Below are 18,798 nucleotides of genomic sequence, written 5' to 3'. Positions count from 1 at the left end.
GCTTTGTTTTAACACGACTCTCTTTTCCCGTCCAGGGCATCCTCTTCTACACGCCGCACTGGCTGTGGAAGAACTGGGAGGAGGGGAAGGTGAGGGCACTGACCGAGGGCATCCGAGGCTCCGTGCTCAGCTCGTCGAACAAGGAGCGCCGCTCCAAGCAGAGTCGACTTGTGCAGTACGTGGTGGAATCCATGCACCAGCACCAAGCCTACGCCGCGGCTTACTTCTTCTGCGAGTTGCTCAACCTGGCCAACGTCATCGGCAACCTCTTCTTCGTGGACACTTTCCTCGGGGGAGTGTTCCTCACCTACGGAACTGATGTGAGTGCCTTTTTTTTTGGTGGTAAATAAAGTAATCTTCCGAGGAGGTTTGAATGCGCCGCACTGCACGTTTGGGGTGTCGGCAGGCATTTAGCCAGAAATTTGCTTCGTTGGGGGAGCGTAAGTGACGTGCGGGTTGCCTGGTTCGATGAATTGGTGTCTGCTCGCACGAATCGGAAAACTATAAAATCATCGCATTAAATCAGCTTTATATGCATTTTTTGCATTAAGCTGAAAGTAAAATTAATCGTTGGGTGTTAAATAAATTATGAAAGTTAACTAATTCGAAAAGTGTCTTCGAATAGGTGCTCCTGGGCTAGTGGTCTCCTCGGGAGATGTGCTCTGGGTAGTCACCATTGGGGGAAAAATTTCGGGGGGCTGAGGCCCCCAAACCCCCCTCCTGGCATCAAGCCTTGGTCTCGGTTCCCAGAGCTGACTGAATGCTTCCAACTCGAATAGTATCCACTGATATCGCACAAGAGTCACCTACACTATTCACCTGCAGTTCTACCAAAAGCTAGTGTTTCATAAACAATATTTTAGTGAACTTGAATTATACTAGTTGCAACAAGATTATTCATATATACTCATCTTTGCCCTGGTAATTGTCTTCCCAGAAGTTAATATTAGAAACTAAATGACGTCACATTTACATAGTAAGGGGCAGTGGCGTGACTAGGAACACTTATGCTCTGGAGGGTATTGAGGGGGGGGGCGACCCCCCACCGGGCAACGGAGAGTCTGGGGAAAATTTTAGAAAAACGATATGTCAGGATATATATTTTACATTATTTCGGCACTTAAAAATTTTTAGAAAGCAGATGCAGTTATTATATATCAAAACTAGACAATAATTTTTTTACATCTCTGAGGCTTTGTGGTGGGGGGGATCTAATACCCTCTCATAGTTACGCTTCCGGTAAGTTAATAATTAAAAAGAGAGAGACGGAGATAATAGGCCTGTGATTATTGTGGAGTGTCTAGCATTCTCTTCTGCATTGTTGAAACTGCCATTACTTAAGGATGAAAAAGAGTAGGTTTAGTGATCTATTTTGATAAGATTCTTAACGATAATGCATAATGATGAGGGTAATATCATTAATAATGTTAAGTCATTACTTTAACACATTTATTTGGATAGCTGCATCTCTATATGATCTATTTACAAGCGCGGCTTTCTAAGATAAAAGCTTTCAAGTCATAAACATCTTAAAGTGTAGAACGCGAGTTGATATTCATAGAAACAGCTAGTTATGTAAACAGTATGCGTTCACAAGTTGAATTTTAATTATTAAATTGTCCGATGAGGCTCAAAGAAAACAATGGATTAGTCTCACCAAAGGAAGCCAGAAATGTGGCAATATTCCTTCATTTCAGTTTTCTGCGAAGGTGCCGATTCACTGCTCATCGCCACAATTGTGTAATAAGATTTCATCGACGATTTTCCTGCAACACGGTTTGTCCTTATGACGTCACCCTACCTCGTATTTTCCTTCGTACCATGACGCAATGAAAAATTTGATTCACATTTAACAGATATGGGAAAAAAGAGACGGGCTAGATAGGGAATGAAGGAACCAAGCGCTACAAGCATTCAGAGAGCTGGGAAATAAAATACATTCATTGCATTCCCCTCATAAAATTTTATTTCTGATTTGCGTTTCTTTTCATATAGAACATTTTCAAGCCTTATACTTCAAATCTCATATTCATTCGAGTCTCAAGCCTCATATTTCAAGTAAATATTGTGAATGCAACGAAACGCATTGAATAAAAAAAGTGTCGATAAAACATTCTTTGGGAAAGTAGGCGATGTTTATCGGCTAGTTTCATGGATTGCGCGTGTAATTAATTTTAACTCTTCAACAATAGGAAGATTGAATCAAATTAATGGCACCAATAGTTTGAGGACTTCAGAAAAGAGAACAATTTAATTTGTCCCGTAAACAGTCCATGAATCAGTGTGTCATCACAAATGAATATAGCTTAATATTTATGAAGCTACGTGTCCTGCATTTTATTCGCAAGGACTCTCCAACCCGCCTTTGCGGTTCCATTTGTGCACATCGGCGCCTTCTTTCCCGATAGGGCTAAAGGGGGCGCATCACTTCCATCTGCCATTTCTCTTTTTCCTCCCATCTGCATCAACCAACTTTCCCCTTGAAACTTTGGCGAGCGTCGAACTAATGCAATGATACCTACGTGACAGGTTTATTTTTCACGAAGTTTTTCTTCGGCGCCGCAGGAAACAAGTTACTTTGTGCGCAGTTACGCGCACCGATACAAAGTTAAGGTCCGAAGTTCACTAAGAGAAAATGGCTAGGTGGTGTAACTGGCAAACTGACCGGCAATCGGGAGATCCGGGTTCGAATCCCGGATAAGTCAAATACTTTTTCATGGCTAACTTCTCCCTCTGGTGTATTATTTTTGGCATTGACCAGCTTCAGATCTCATGCTGAAATGAAGACGGAATTTACTTTGGTAAGGGGGGTTGCCAGACGTGATTAAAAAAAAGTATTAATCAACACCCGAGTCAAACCAAAATGTGAAGCTATTAATATTAACAAATAGGTTCATCCATAAAAAGGTTTAGAGAGTTTTCAGAATACTCTGCGTCGTTGGGTACTCGACGGAAGGCTTATATGATTGACTTGTACAAGCACGAACACTTGATAGTGTCCTCTACAAATATTTATTTAACGGCTACCGTTTTCGGCGGTCAAGCCATTACCTACAGTAGTGAAATAAGAAGGGAATTTGATCATACCGGCAGCCCTATACATATAAAATCGCGGTATCGGAAGCGTTCTTGTTGATAATGGCGCGAACCATTTTGCCATCAATTGAAAAACTAACTCCAATGATGCATTTTTCTTCCCGGGCCCTCCAGGTGATCCAGTTCTCCGGGATGGACCAGGAGGATCGTGTAGACCCAATGGTGGCCATCTTCCCGCGCGTCACCAAGTGTACCTTCCGCAAGTACGGTCCTTCCGGGAGCCTCCAGGACCACGACGCCCTCTGCATCCTCGCCCTCAACATCCTCAACGAGAAGATCTACATCTTCCTGTGGTTCTGGCTCATCATCCTGTCCGCCCTCTCGGGCCTCGCCATCCTCTACTCCATGCTCATCATCGTGTCCCCGTCGGCACGCGGCTCCTCGCTGCGCCGCAAGTTCGTCAGCATGATCCAGAGGAATAGCGGGGACGACATCGGGAGCGGCAGCAACGCGGCGCTCACCCCCTCACCTGTGCGGGTGTCTCGGGCGCCGCCCGGCCTCTCCACGCTCATCAACCGCATCTCCGTCGGCGACTTCGTCCTGCTCCGCTTCCTCTCGTCCAACCTGAACGTGATGGTGTACCGCGAGGTGATCGAGGAGCTGTGCCAGGAGATGGGCCTCAAGAACAATCATTCTCCCCCGATCTCGCCCCCAGCCACCCTGGAGCTGAAGCCCATGGGCACGGAAAAGTTTGGCAAGGAGACGGAGACATAATGGTGGGAGTTGGAAGGCGGGTGCTGGATCCCCATCTCCTGAGATTGATTGTTTAGTTTTTTTTTTGTTTGGTGTTTTATGGTTTGGTCAAAGTTTTTCTCTCTCTCTCTCTCTTCGAGATCCTCTCCACGGCAAAGAACGTTGCCCGTTTTTTTGTTCTCTTCGTTCCTTTCCTATCTGGAGTTGTGCGCATTGACATGAGCTGTTTCATGTATGCCCTTGGTATGACACCTTTGGGTTGTCATCGAGTTCCATCGAGTTCCTGTGCCAACATATCTCAAGATGGAAAGAAGATCAATGCCAACCCTTTTATCTTTCTTCTCTATCTACTTAATTGGTGGTGTGTTCACGTTCACTGATGCTCTTGGATACCATCTTCAGTCTGTCCACTACAAGTACCAAAATCACGAGGCAAAGCACTGCAACCATTATTTTGGTGTTTGGATCAGCGCAAGTGAAATAAAGTGTTTTTTTTTTACTCAGCCCAAGCCTTCTTCATGAGTTATGTCAATTTGTATTTACTTGAAGGCACTTAAAGTATTGCGAACATGATGCGAGTTCCTCAGTGCCACTGGAGCAACTTGATTGTTTATTCCAACAGTCATCTAAAAAGGCAACAATATCACCCTTATGGCCATGAAAGTATGGTTGTTTTGATGGTCCATTTGGATGTGCAACTGCTGAGAATACAGCAATACGTTGGCCCAAAGTCATGGTCATGATCCAAATAATACATTCAGTTTGATACTGGTGTAAGAGGTGTCAAATTCTTCATCACAGAATAAGCCATGAGCCAGTTTGAGGAACTCTGTGGCATTCCGAAGGGGATAGTTGTTGAAAAGAATAAAAAAATCAGTCAGCAAATGTTCAAGGCTTTTCTTTGGTACATGGTCTTCAGATCTGTTTTTATGTTGTGGCATTACTTCATATGAACAGCATGAACACATCCCTCTTCCCAGCCATCCTCTTCCCCAAAACAAGTAGTGCACCACCGAAGAAGGAGAAAAATTAATGGGAAGTCTGCGCACGTGATGGATCCATACCAGTGGCTTTTCAGCTTGGTATATATTCCCAGCTCCAACAGAGAGAGAGAGAGAAGGAGAGAGTGATAAAGCCACGCTTTCCAACAATTTATATGAGAGCTGCCTCGCTTGGTGCCTCAAATTGTTATCAGTGGCCAATACCAGAGACAGCAACTCTTACTTGTGACTTCCTGAAGTGATACTTGTGTATTATTCCGTAGTTCTGCAGTGCTGTTCTTTTTCTAACTTGGTGCACTAACACGAAAAAGCTCATGCCATACATGTAATGTAAGTATGCATGTGCTCTCCTTGGCCCCTTCTTGACTGCTTCAAACTTGTGGGTTGTTGTTTTTATAATTTGTTTTCTTGGCTATTGAAATGCCTTTTATGGTGGTGGTGACTGGATAAAATGCGTTTTAATAAGCTTAATTTCAAAGAGTGCCTTAAGTGAAGAATGTATACAGTTAGAGTGAGAGACGAGAAAAGTATTCTGCTTCCCCATTTATTTATCCTCTTTTTGCTTTTAATTTAAAAAAAGAAATTACTTCTAGTTCGTTTTGATGAAGCTTAATGTCATATGATGAGTGAGGTGGGAATGCTTAGGAGAAATATCAGATTAATTTCTATATAATAATATTTTTTCATTAATGCCCAATAATTTCTGTGGCTGGTATCCAGCCACATGTTTTAGTGACCATTGGGTTGTGTCTTCCAAAAGCTCTTTCTTGCTAACTATTTGTAATACATCTATCCACTACTCTATGCTTAAAAAATACTGCCTAGTCAGAATCATTATTTCTGAACAGCTTGACCAGTTAGTACATTCCAGGAAATTTTCTCATAACCCATTCCATTAGTATCTCATAGTTTTAAGTAAGAGTAATCTCAGTAAATGATTAATACTGATTTAACAGTTTAGATTGACTTTGTTAGGAGAATGCTACTTTTAATGAGTGGTATTGGCTGCTATGTTTAGTTCCAATGAAATGACATTATTATACTGCCACTTATTTGCCTTTATTTCTTGTTAGAGAGAATGATTTAGGAAAATAATGATGAATTTTTTTCATGCTCAATGGATTATGTCTCATTAAAGGCCATCTAGAGTTGTAAGTCGCAGATTTATAGCAGATGAAAACTAGGTAGGCATTTTTAAGAGTCACAGATACTGACTTTTAAACATGCTCATGGTAGAGTGATAGACGAAGTATTTTTTTGAATGATTTACATTGTTAAGAAAGAGTTTGAATTGGAAGCAGAGAAGATATAAATATGAAGGAGAAGGTTTTATTTTTTGTTCATGAATGATAGTAGAGTATCTGAAGGATATTTTAATGCTGCAATGGTGATAATCATTTTTTGTGAAAAAAACTGTTTTGAGAGTGGATGTTATTGGTTAAGAACTATATCTTTGTGTATGATCTGTGTCCATCTGCTTCAAAAATTAGAGGAAACAATATTTTGGTACAGAATTGTCATGTCTTCCAGTGAACTTTTCAAATGATATTGTTCTATGCATGAGGAATAGTTGCCTTATTTGAAATGCAATAAACAAGTTCCTGTGCTTTTAGGAATCCATAAATTTAAAAATTGTTGTTTACAAGGCTGTGTTATTGTTCAACATCTTTTGATATGCTTTGTAAAGGAGAATTTGTATGTACCAATAAAGTTTATGTACTAAATTCAAATTGAGTTCATAAAAAATCAAATTCTCATACCTACCTACAACTGTCATAACTGAATGCAGAATTCCCTTGAGTCAGGGCTGTCAATAATCCTAAGCAATACCAGTGATATGTTGTGGTAACAAGTGGAGAGAAACACCAAAGTATGAAGAATAAAGAGGCAAATGCTTGGAAAGTGTCAAATGTTGTGTCCATTCTGTGACAAAGTCTCTCATACAGGCTAAAATATGGCTGAAATAACTTGTATCCTAAAATTCTTCTTACGAGTCAAGATTCAAGAATTATCTACTGTTTAAGGTGGATTATACATAAATTTCAGAATACTGTTCTTATTTTGTATATCATACTCAAATAGGTCTGTTCACTACTGTTTGCCTTTTGGAATGTTATAGGGTTTGGGAAATGAAGAGACCAGAATTTTTCCATTTTTGATATTGCCTACTTCCCAAGCTATTTGCAATGAAAAATTGGTGGCCTTAACCCCTTTTAGAGATAAGTTGATAGGGTCACAGGTGCATACATGCTAAACGAGTCATCGCTTCTCAGCTACTTCTCAGCCTTGTTCATGGGACTTGCATGTTTCATTGACTAGCAAAGTCTAATGAGCAATTATTCCCCCTCACTGAAAAGTCCCACCTGAATGAACAACAGGGGTGCATTAGGGTCTCAGTTCATTACTTCCATCGGTGCCTTGGTGGTTTGCAATACCTCACAGCGATAATGTACCTGACCTCTGATATGTGAGGACAAGTGGCTTTCAGGTATTAATCCATTATTTTTAAACATTTTTTGCTATTCTGGTGAAATAAAACTGTCATTTTAGAGCCACCTTTTCAACTAATATGTTTTAAATTTTCCCGTACATAATGGCAGATCCCCAGCAATAAGTACGTAACCCCTGAATTGTTCCCTCTTGTGAAATATGACATCATAATTAAAGTAACTAATGTAGATCCAATTATTATTAATTGTGTTTTGAAAATGTGAAATCGTTTAACTAATCCTGTTACTCCCCTTAATACGCCACTCATGAGCAAATAATCAAGAGCTCTAATGACAACGTAATCTCATGAATAAGTCCACGCTCATTTATACTGAATGTGATATTATTAGAGCTTAAAAACCAATTATGAATTGAAATTCAGAGTACTGTTACCAATGAGCCAGTAAGTGAGGGAGCGACGGATGACTGGACGAGTCCATTTCAGAATAACAATAACCTGAGTAGTGGGGGAATGAGTATCCACTTATATCCTTACTTGTACAATATTATTGTGGAGTAAATCAACCCTCAGTCTTTAATCTCTGTGACTGATTAGTACTGAAAATTGCACTGAGTGCTTAGGCTTCCCTTTTGCTCGATGCTCTACACTTATGTTAATTTTGATTATTGCTTAAACCGGCCCTGAGTACAGGCAACCCATGTGTCACCCAAGCTCCTACCGAATAAAATTTCTGGTTGTGTGCCTGTTCACAGCCCTTCCACAACATCCTACCCTATATTACAACCTTCAATATTCTCACTCCATTCAATATAAATCCTACTCACATTTTCCGTTGCCTCAACTCATTAACACGTTCCCAGCCAGGGATTTTTAGACGAATTCACCCATTGCACCTAATTTCTTTCTTTTCCCTTTTGCTTTCCCTCTTGGATCTTTTCTATTTGACTTTTGGTGTGTATCCGGCTACGTGTGCCACGTCAGTCACGTCATATATGTGGCACTGATGTAGTCGTGACCAACGGCGTGCTATGAGAGGCCAAAAAAGGTGACTCATTCTCCGGTCATTATGACCGAATATTTGTGAAGAAGAAGTAGGTACACGTTTCGGTCATAATGACTGGAGCGTGTGGTGAATGTGTTAAGGTCTCTTGTTACCTATCGTTTCTTAAGACTTCTTCAATACTTTTCCATAGCGGTAATACCAAATTAATAAAGTTATTTTACCTATTCAAGTAGATATCCCTTCTACTGCTTTATTATAATATTCTTGGCTCATGAAGCTCATAAAAACCTCATGACCTCAATCTTTTTGTCACTGATCGCCATAGCATTTGACTCATATTAATATAATAACATATCAAGCAGCACTTACAAGCCTTTTCCTCACTGATTTATCACTCCAGTCAGCAGAATACCTAAGGCCCCCCCCCATACACGTTCAGTTTGGCCTCAAGGCCTGGACTGTACAGCCCCGGACTGAAGGCAGAACTGACAGTGTGTGGCGATACCTTGAGGCGGATCGTTGGCTGGACGGCCGGACCTCATTGTTTTCCCATCCGGCAGCCGTCAGGCCTTTGGCCAAAGTTCAGGCCTTGAGGCCAAACTGAACGTGTATGGTGGGCCTGAGGCTCCGGCCAAACTGCGCAGTTCTGGCCTCAAGGCCCGGCCTTGAGGCCGGGACGTGTATGGTAGGCCTAACAAACCCAAACATAAATCTTGCCACTTTAACTTCCAGATATAACTATTCCCAGGCTTCTCTAACCATTCAGTCAATAAGTGGCATAGCCAATGTCCAACCCCCTCCACCCCCAAAATAGAAAAACACAATTACTTTGCTTCTTAAGAGAAAACTATACATATTGAAAAATCATGAATTTACAAACGATTTCTTTGACAAATGAAGTTTTTTTGATAGTGAAAAGTGTTAAAATTCTTTTAAAAACCTCTAATTAGTACCCTGTTTTAAAAAAAATTTCCCCCTGATTTTGGACCCCCCCTGAATGATATTCCTGGCTATCCCACGGCAGTCAGTTACCTCATATTTGAAAAGGAAAACAAGCTATTTGACAAGCAAAAATGATAAATGTGTCATGATAATTGAATGAAAGAAGGGAAACCCTCTCAAAAAACTCAGGGGACCACTGTATTTGTACATTCTAAATTCCCAAAAACAGTTGGTAGCTAGGACAGAATAACCTCATTTCCGCACAGGATGTGAAGTTAAATGTGACCTTGAACATTCAATGGCTGAAGAAACTTGATTAGTAGCTTGGATCAAACCTTTCACCATTTCATACATTGATAGCTATCCTTTATGATTAAATACACTTGACACACAAATGACAAAAAAAGTTTTATTTCATATTTCCTATGCTGAATTATTACCACCCAAGGCCACATGCTTAACACGTTGCATACGGATGGCGAAAATTCTCGTCATTTCTTTCCCGAACGTTCTGGACAGATGACAAAGATTCTTGTCATTTAGGCACGTCAACCTAAACAATGTTAAAGTGTGCAATACGTATTCGTTAGTACGTTTTCAGTTGTTGTTCGTTATTCATAATGAATTGATGCATCATAAAGTTTGATTGGGTAAAGTTATATTCTAAGCATTAGCTTTTTAACCATGTTTAAACCAAAGGCATTACGCCCTAATAGGCACATATTTCCAATCTCAACACCTCCACCCAGAATTCCTAGGAATTTAAATACCCCGGTAAGCAATGTGTTAAATACTGCTGCTAATACAAAGAAATTAAGTACTCATTGACACTTAAAAAAATGGTCAAGCAGTGCCTGTCATGTAAAATTGATTTCTTTCTTTAGTATGGTCTATTCTTACAAAGTCTGTTCTTTCTTCATCCTAGCTGTAAACTAAGATCACTCTTCCCTTTCCTCACTTTCCCTGCATCATTTTGCTCTATCACAGTTTTCAACACCATCTCAACTCTTTTTATGTGCTCTATTGTAACCCTCTGTCTCATCCACAGAACCTGGAGCAGTTTTCTCTCTCCCAGCTGGTCCAATATTCTTCCTTTTACTACAGGCTTCAGAATACCTTGACCTCAAATTTCTCCTTTGTCACTTAATAATCTTTTTCTATCAAAAATTAATTTATGTAGATCACCTTCCAGTCTGTCTTTTTTCAAACCCTCCAAAACTCATCTCAATTTCCAGCAGCCTGTTAACGTGGCGTGAAAACAATTGTGAGTGCATTTTTAATCGATCAAGTCAATTTCTCTATGCTGAAACCCTAATTGATTTCCATAGACCTTCGGAGGTCAAATTCATGTATATGTGAGCATACAAATTTCTACATGCACTGCTGATATAAAAGATGAAAATATGCCCTTCTACTTTTGAAATATAATATGTAACCAGGACTGCCGACTTATAGAAAATATTGGGGGTGGCCCCTACCGGAGGTCTTACCCCAGGAAATTTTATAAATGGTGAGTTTTAAAGTTTTATAAAACATTTAAGAAGAGTCATATGATCTAAATTTGGACTCTGAAAACTCGACTCTTGATAGCTGGACCCTCCGGGGAAAATCGATAAGCTCAACACATTTTTTTCTCCTCCCCCATAACAAATTTTTAAGGGGGCTTGGGCCATCTCAGGCTCCATGGAGTTGGCGCCACTGTATGTAACATTAAGGAGATGATTACAGCAGCAGTGCTCACACATTAAATGCGAGATAGAGTTAATAAACCTATCCCAGTTTTAGTTTAACTTTTTATTCAAGCCTGTAGTGGTAATAAAGTCTAAATTGAATTTAAAAAAAGGAATCCCATTTAGGTTCAAATGAAAAGGGAGGCAAAAGAAGGCTTCTGGGATGTACAGAACAGAGGAAGCTCAATCTCATTGGAGGGGTCATTGATATCCTGTGCATCAGATTGACATACAGAATATGCCGATAACCCTATATTGCTGAGATCTCACTTTAAAGTTCACTGGGGATGGGAATGTGCATTTTACCATACTCAATTAATTGTGTGCCACAGTAGCTCGTATCCTGTATACTCAAGAAACATCGCTACAATGAAACAAGTGGTTCTGCGAGGTGAGTGTGAATGTGAAGTGATTGGATTATCAAAAGAAGTAAACTTCATAAGGCTTAAAACTATCAATAGATGGCATTATCAATCAAATTAAAGATGAATATCAATCACTGAAGAATAAATAATTAAGGAAGGGATCAGTTAACAGGGAGCCAATTAAGGATAAAGGAAGTTAAAATTAAATGAAACTATTCCATTTCTTCTTGCTTCAGAAATATCATTGAGAAACTATCAGGAGTATAATAATTTACGGACAGTTATTTCCATTTTATTCTATCAACACATTTGAGATTATAGTACAGATTTAAGCTGGAGTGATTATCTAGAGTTGCAAATGAGGGGGCAGAGTAGGAAGAAAATGTTTTTGCAGGGAAAAGGAAGGATTTGAAAAGTGCAAAATTTTCCAAAAAAAAGGAGAGGAAACCAGATGCATTTAAAGTCTTTGAGTATGAGAGCACTGACAAACAGACATGGATCCTACCTCACCTTTCACTCACAGCCTAATCCTCGGGTTTACACCTAACGATAACTTCTGGATATCAAAGTAAACCAAAATGAATCGATTTTCCCATTGAGATCCTTCACTGAAACCAGAAATTCCAATACATACTTTGAAAGAATGCTCCTACTCATTTTCATTCCAAAGCATCATATTATTGCTGAATTATTAAAACAATAATACCCTTTGACAGGCATAGATTCAAGATTTATTTCTGGGGAGCACAAGGGTCCGACAGGTAAACGATCTTCTCGTATTTGGGATTTAAAAAGAAGATACAACATTTACTTTGCAAAATATACCCTGTATTTTAATATGAAAGCTAATAATATAAAATTAAATGATTGAGGCTCTATAATACTAAAAACAAAATGAACGTCATGATAACCAAATAAAACATTTTGTCTATTTTTTTAGCATCTAGGGGGTGCATATGCCCCCTACCTAAATCCATCTACACCCTCTGAACAAATCCGGAGTAAATAGTAAAACTTTGACGTCTATGTAACGTTGTGGTTTAGCATATCTATCAGAAAACAGGATATGAGAAAACAGAAATAAGATGTGATAAGTTTGTGAGGGTTAGTTGAAAATTTGTTCGCTCCCATTGGAACAAGAGCTATAATTTAATCCCAAGGGAGGGATGAAAGAGTCGATGTGCGAGAGACAATCAACATGACATTCACCTAGAAAACTGGTATGAGGATAATGATCAGTTAACTGGTGAACCTGCGGTGTAAATAAATACACCCTCACCTATGCAATGCATTGCCTGTTCAAGTTTACATGCTCACAAGTTGCAGTATGGAGGTAAGATAAAATGGCAAGCATGCCTCATTGGAGGAGGTAGTCAAGACAACAGGCAAACACAGTACTGTAAAAGTTTTTTATAGTGGAGAAGTTATGCATTATTCTATGGGAAGGAAGGTATGGAAGTGAAGAGTATAATCACACACAAGACGTAGGGAGTGGGGCAACTGAAGGTTTTGTACTGACACAAGAGATAATCTCCAAAGAAATCAAGTGCTTGCAATTTTCCTCTTCCTTCATGGATAAAAATCTGATCAGGTTCAATGCTATTCTCTACATCTTAATCAAGTCCCAAACCAAAAATATATTGCAGAGTGTCGTACCTTTTGCAATAGCAATAGCATAGAAGCCAGTTGAGCTTAATCAAAAAATTAAATGGAAAATTAGTATAAAACAGTAGGTACTATTCCTCAAGGTTGAGTCAGCAACAGCTGAATTGTTTCTAAAATTCAGGAATCAATTAAGATTTTTTTGATGAGCTACAGATCAATACAACACAGATAAAACCTATCCCATGCATTCCAACCCATGCATAAATTTTAACAACTATGAAGCAGTAACCTATGTAAAAACTAAAAGCCGAATAGTTATTATCCTTTTTTTTTCACATGACATGCTTAGTTTATCATAAATCATTTTGCTTTTTGATGATTTAAATTCATTTCATGGAGCTCATCCCAAATATAAGTGTGGCCACTGAATATCACATATTCAAGGTAGGGAACTTGTTCCTTTCTCTTGAGCACCTACAATTTGGTATCAGGCAGTCCATAGGTGAAAAGCAGAAAAAATTTATCACAAATATTTGATATGCTAAAGGTACCCTTAGGGTTTGCATAAGTTTGACAACTGGTCTTTCCAGGACTGCATACTTTGTCTCACAATACTAAAGGCATTTAAATATCTTCAAGATATTCAAGATAACTATTTAAGACTACTAACTAACTACACGCCAAGTTCCTCACAAGATGATGGTGCTAAAATAAGCTCAACCTAAGCCTGCACAATAGCTAAGCATTGATGGGTTGATACTTAAATGCCAAATAAGAATTATCTAATGTGAAGTTTTTTGTACATGATTTACACCATTTTAAGAATTTTATATGGTGTAAAATGCCTCTGAAACATCCAAGAAAAAATGAAATAAACATTTGATGAACCCAAAGATTTAGATACTAATGTTTTTCATCCTACCTGTTCCCCCAGTCCACTTTTGATGTGATTCGGAGATGGAGCTCTCTGGTCTGGTCTTGAGTTAAAGTTCCTGTGACTAGCTGCCTCCTCCAATCCAGCAGATCTCTCATGACTTTGCGCAATGTGGTGAATTTGTACGTCTCCCTCTCCTGGTGAGAAAAATTAGGACATTAGGAAATAATTAGGAAAGTGCAACATATTTTATGAGAGCAAATATAAGTAACTGATGTTGTTTGATAGAAAAGTTAACTTCAATTATCAGCATTTCTAATGGAAATAAATAAATTGAGCAATTATTTTAGAATTTGCCCAAATAACTTTTTCATATATGTCTTTTTTAAAGATAACTATTACCTTGGATGTTTAAAATCTATGTGTGCAGAACACAATACTCAAACAGCAAAATATGTTTCAGAGCAAGGGAGACAGAAGAACATTTGAAAAATTGTGTTGGCTATTCAAGTTTTTCATTTTCCATAGCTTGTTGAGAGTGATAAAAAACATTGTGCTCAATAAGAATATTTCACCAAAAATGTAGAAATGCTTTCATGCATAAGAAGGGACGTAACAAAACTCTAAGCATTTTAAGACTACTTTAGACTGAAATTAATGTATTATCAGTCTATATTTTTATAATTTAACAATAACATTATAAAAGTGAGAAACAAAATAATTCAAGAAAAATCATAGTGTAACCATGGTGCTACCCACAAGTGCACTTTAAGAGCTTCGTTGAATATAAAAAGGTTAACATCATAGAAACTTTATATGAGGTTAAATTAATTACAAAAAAATCTACATAAATGTTTGTAATAAAAAATTCTTTGGAAACTACCAAAACCTTAAGGTGCTGTCACTAGCCTCAAAATTCTCAAAATTTTTGTAACCTCCCAGGCCTCCACTACTGCTGGGAGGTTACCCCCAGACCTCTCACCTAGCAACCCCCTTGTCCCTATCCCGAACCAGCCGCTGCTTGCATATGATTTCATAAATGCACACCACCAGCTAGACCATGGTCAGTGGAGTAGCCAGGAATATTGTTGGGGAGGGGGGGTCCAAAACCAGGGGGAAAATTTTTGAAAAACAGGGTACTAAATAGAGGGTTTTAAACTAATTTTCTTAGTTTTCATAATCGAAAAAAAACTTCATTTGCTGAGGAGATATTTTGTAAATTCTTGTTTTTTCAATATTTTTTTCTTTTATAAAGGAAAATGATTGTGTTTTTATAATTTGGGGGCAGGGGGGTCTGGACCCCCCGGGACCCCTCCCTGGTTATGCCACTGACCATGGTTATTTCTTGAGAAATGTCTACAATGAGTAGGCGACTGTATTAAGCTCTGAGCTTTACTTTATGCCACATTCTTTGTTTCCAAAAAAACAAGAAACATTATTACTTACGACATAAAGTTTCTTCCATATGTTTCCCCATTCTCTTAGAACCATTGTCACCTCACGGACCACAGGATCTTCAGTGGGAACCACAGTTTCAAAATGCCTTGAAGAAAATAAAGTATCAAATAAATAATCATTTGTTGTTAAGTAATCAGATATTTCAACTTTCCAAAAATAAAATTAAAGTCACTGAAATAAGATATAAAGATTATAGAGAAAATAACAAGTAAAAAAAAGAATTAAGAACAATTTTAGAAGGTAGTAAAAATATAGGGAAAGAAGGAATATAGAAAAAAGAAATTATGAATGCACTTACCCTTCATTTTCAATTTTAAATGGCTTGAGATGAATGTATGTGTTGGGGAATATGCCCTGCAAATAAAAAATAACAGTTTAGCCAATGGAAGTTCATTTCATTACAATGGAAAAAATTAACCTTATAAAATGATAACATCGTCCAACCTACCTTGACAGCTCTGTTTTTTGTGGAAAATCCGCAATACCACCCTGGAAAGAAGAATGATTCAATTAACAAAAAGGTACCCTTATCATCATCAAGAAATTAAGCATATCTCGTCAGCACATAAACCTTCAAAATTAAGAAACTCTGCAGGGCCTTTCGATGCCAGATTGGTAATGGGAAATTTATTTTGCTGTGCTATTTTTTAGTGAAATCATAAAATTGCACAATATGTGGTATGTTTGATACACGGTAGTTATGATTAATTTCATTAACAGAACCGTCTATCATCCGTGCTTGTAAAAACCAATAGAAACGCTATATGTGTATGGAGAACTTTACGTGAATTCAGTTGTATTAAGCCATATGGCTGTCCTTAATATTAAGTCCTCATCAATGCTTCTATGCTAATAATTCTTTAAAGCTAAGAGTTCTTTTAAAAATCCGTGAACTGACAAAGGTAGTAAATAGTAAAAACAACTATTAAAATTACACCGTCAATTAATTTCTTGATCTGAAATCATCATGAATTTTCAAATGAATTGAAGGAAATGATTACCTGTCATGAAACTTCGATGCAGGTTAGCAAAAAAGTATATAAAACGCCATAAAAATGCGTCTTTTTTCACGAAAGATAAGTGAACTAAAGCAAATTTTATGTATTGAGGAGTAATATACTAGTCTAAAGTGGTTAGAATTAGCATGACCAGATGAAAATCACCGAGAAATAGGAGGTTAGACATAGTTGACAACATTCGATTACCCCGCTCGCTACTATGGCTTCTTTGTACTGCCGCACAGCCCGACATGGCGCTGACGCTCAACTCCTCAAACGAAAGCGCCTCTGTCGAGCATATGGTAAACTAACTGGCATGGAGTGAAAGCGGGAATTTAATAACTGATATCGGAGAGACCTATTGGTTAAACAAGTTGCTCTCCATTATTTCTGAGTCATGCCATAATTATTCAATATGAACATCTAAAAAAAAAAACAAAATGTACTTATGCACCACATTAATATATACCAACCGCCATGAATAACAATTTAGTAAAACATCATGCGTGATCAAACCGGGTAAAAGTATTATATTTTAATGAAATTTGAATGCCAATTCCTTTTTTTTTATAGTAAATAATATTTTAAAATCTCGATTTCTCTTGGTAGCAAGGAGACTACGCTAAAAGTTTATAATTATGTGAAGGACGTGAAATTCTTTCATTATAAAGCTATAAAACATATTTGGCTTCATGTAATGCAGAAAAAAAATGTTAAAATTGAAAGACATAATGAAATAATACGGTATTTGTAAAATCTGATCCAATCGGCAATCGGATAAATTCTATAAAGTTAATGTTGGCGCAACTAAAATATATATATATATATATATAAAAGGAACATTAGCATGTGTAAAATAAGAAAAAAAAAGTATGTGGTACACTTACTCATCCCAAACGTAAAAAGACTGTTTACTCGAGGCACTAATATATAGAATATCGCACACTATAACGCATTCCGTCATACGTGAAATTCAGTATACGTGAGTAAAATTGGAATAGAGGTTACTTTCCATTTTATAATAATGAATCAAAGAGTTTATTGCCAAAGTCTGTCACGATACACGCTGTAATTTTCAAATCTCTAAGCACGGAAATCAGACTGCACACTAAAATACCTCACGCAACACGGCCTAAATAATTAGTACACTACAAATCATAGGGACAATATGAAGAAATCATTTTGGTATTTTTGCAACGGTAAAAAAATGGAAAAAATATAAAATGCAGCAATACTTGGGTTCATAGACGGTGTAAGGGGGGGGGGGGAGGGCACGGGGGCACCTGTCCCCCCCCCAGACGCTTAAAAAATAGACAAAATTTTTATGCTGTAATCATTACGTTCGTTTTGTTTTTTGTACAACGAGACACAGTCATTTAGTTTCATATTAATAACTATCATGTTAAAATAGGTATTTCGATCAGTCATTTTTTGAATCTTGCTTTTAATCACAAGAAAAGAAAGACCGTTTGCCTGTCAGACCCTTGCGGCCCCCCAGAAAAAACCTGTATCAGCCCCTGCTTGAGTTTTCACATTTATCCCATAATTCCCAATCTTTGCGTTATGTTTCAACGCACAATTTTGTCACCACAAATCATAACTTAAGAGAGAAAAAAGCCTTATGAACTAGGAGTACAAAATGAAACGAAAATGATAAGAAATTACAAGATACCATCTAGAAAATTATCAAAATATCCTAATTTGCGTTTCATGATATGCCAAAAAAATTCTGACACTTTATCCTCCTGCATTGTGATAATTCTTTTGCAGCCGTAATGTATTAAATTAAATAAAAATTTTCTTATATGGTGTTTTACTCATTTTAATTCCCAATCTATTCATTCATATGAACACTGACTATCATGCAGAAAAAACTATTTGAACTGAAGTCAATAGAAGGTTATATATTCGGACAATAGAATTTTACTACAGGCAACACCTGGTGGTTTTTACCATCAGAAATATACAAGGAAAAAGAAAAATATCAATTCAAGTACAGCCATAGCATTTTTTTGGGATGAAAAAAAAATAATTCATGATAATGCACTCTAATTCTGCATGAAGTGTTCTCGGGATCACCACCGGTTGGGTAACGAAGAAATTCTGATTTTATTGATAAGTCCCCAAAAGAAAGTTAATAATCAAACGATGAGAAACAGATGTATTTGCGGCAATGATAAGAAGAAATATCTAAGAAAAAAAAATTTTCACTGAATTAGCATGGATGACTAGGAGTAAAAATGGTGGACAGTCTTTCAAAATTCATCTCATAAAAATATTCACGTACGCCCATTTCATTAAGTATCTGTGTGCAGGTAATTCACGATTATTCCGTCCCGGACCTCACAAAAAGTAATCCATACCGACTCTGAACTGATAGAACAGATGAACGGTGACTGCTTTTGATTTATTTGTGACTGATAGCTTCTCCTGCTTGCTGTTCGCATAGATATCATTGTAAATTCAACACTCGTAGACGAACTCCTCCAAAGTAAACGTCGCCTTTGTTTCACTCGAACCGGGAAGTGATATGATCTTTTTCGCGTATAATGGCGGTAAAAATTGCAAGAGAAAGTGCACG

The 18,798-nt window shown here is 37.8% G+C and overlaps 2 protein-coding genes across 3 annotated transcripts in view; one reads left to right on the top strand and one right to left on the bottom strand.

Annotated features, from left to right (window-relative positions):
* The window catches only part of LOC124163679 (innexin inx3), an 87,132-nt gene extending 80,612 nt beyond the window's left edge, over nt 1-6,520 (top strand). For both annotated transcript variants that reach the window (XM_046540752.1, XM_046540744.1), the window contains exons 4-5: nt 36-320; nt 3,211-6,520. In XM_046540752.1, coding sequence (XP_046396708.1) covers nt 36-320; nt 3,211-3,810 — 885 coding nt within the window. In that variant the 3' untranslated portion in view covers nt 3,811-6,520. The remainder of the gene's footprint in view (nt 1-35; nt 321-3,210) is intronic.
* Nucleotides 1-15,567, bottom strand: part of LOC124163669 (dedicator of cytokinesis protein 3) — a 166,208-nt gene extending 150,641 nt beyond the window's left edge. Inside the window, exons 1-3 of the mRNA XM_046540733.1 lie at nt 15,518-15,567; nt 15,208-15,304; nt 13,810-13,958 (exon numbers count right to left, since the gene is read on the bottom strand). Coding sequence (XP_046396689.1) covers nt 13,810-13,958; nt 15,208-15,252 — 194 coding nt within the window. The 5' untranslated portion in view covers nt 15,253-15,304; nt 15,518-15,567. The remainder of the gene's footprint in view (nt 1-13,809; nt 13,959-15,207; nt 15,305-15,517) is intronic.
* Nucleotides 15,568-18,798: the final 3,231 nt, after the last annotated feature.

The sequence above is a fragment of the Ischnura elegans genome, chromosome 1 (genome assembly GCF_921293095.1).
Source record: "Ischnura elegans chromosome 1, ioIscEleg1.1, whole genome shotgun sequence".
In the NCBI taxonomy this organism is placed as follows: Eukaryota; Metazoa; Arthropoda; class Insecta; order Odonata; family Coenagrionidae; genus Ischnura; species Ischnura elegans.
This window is presented reverse-complemented; position numbering and strand designations above follow the sequence as displayed.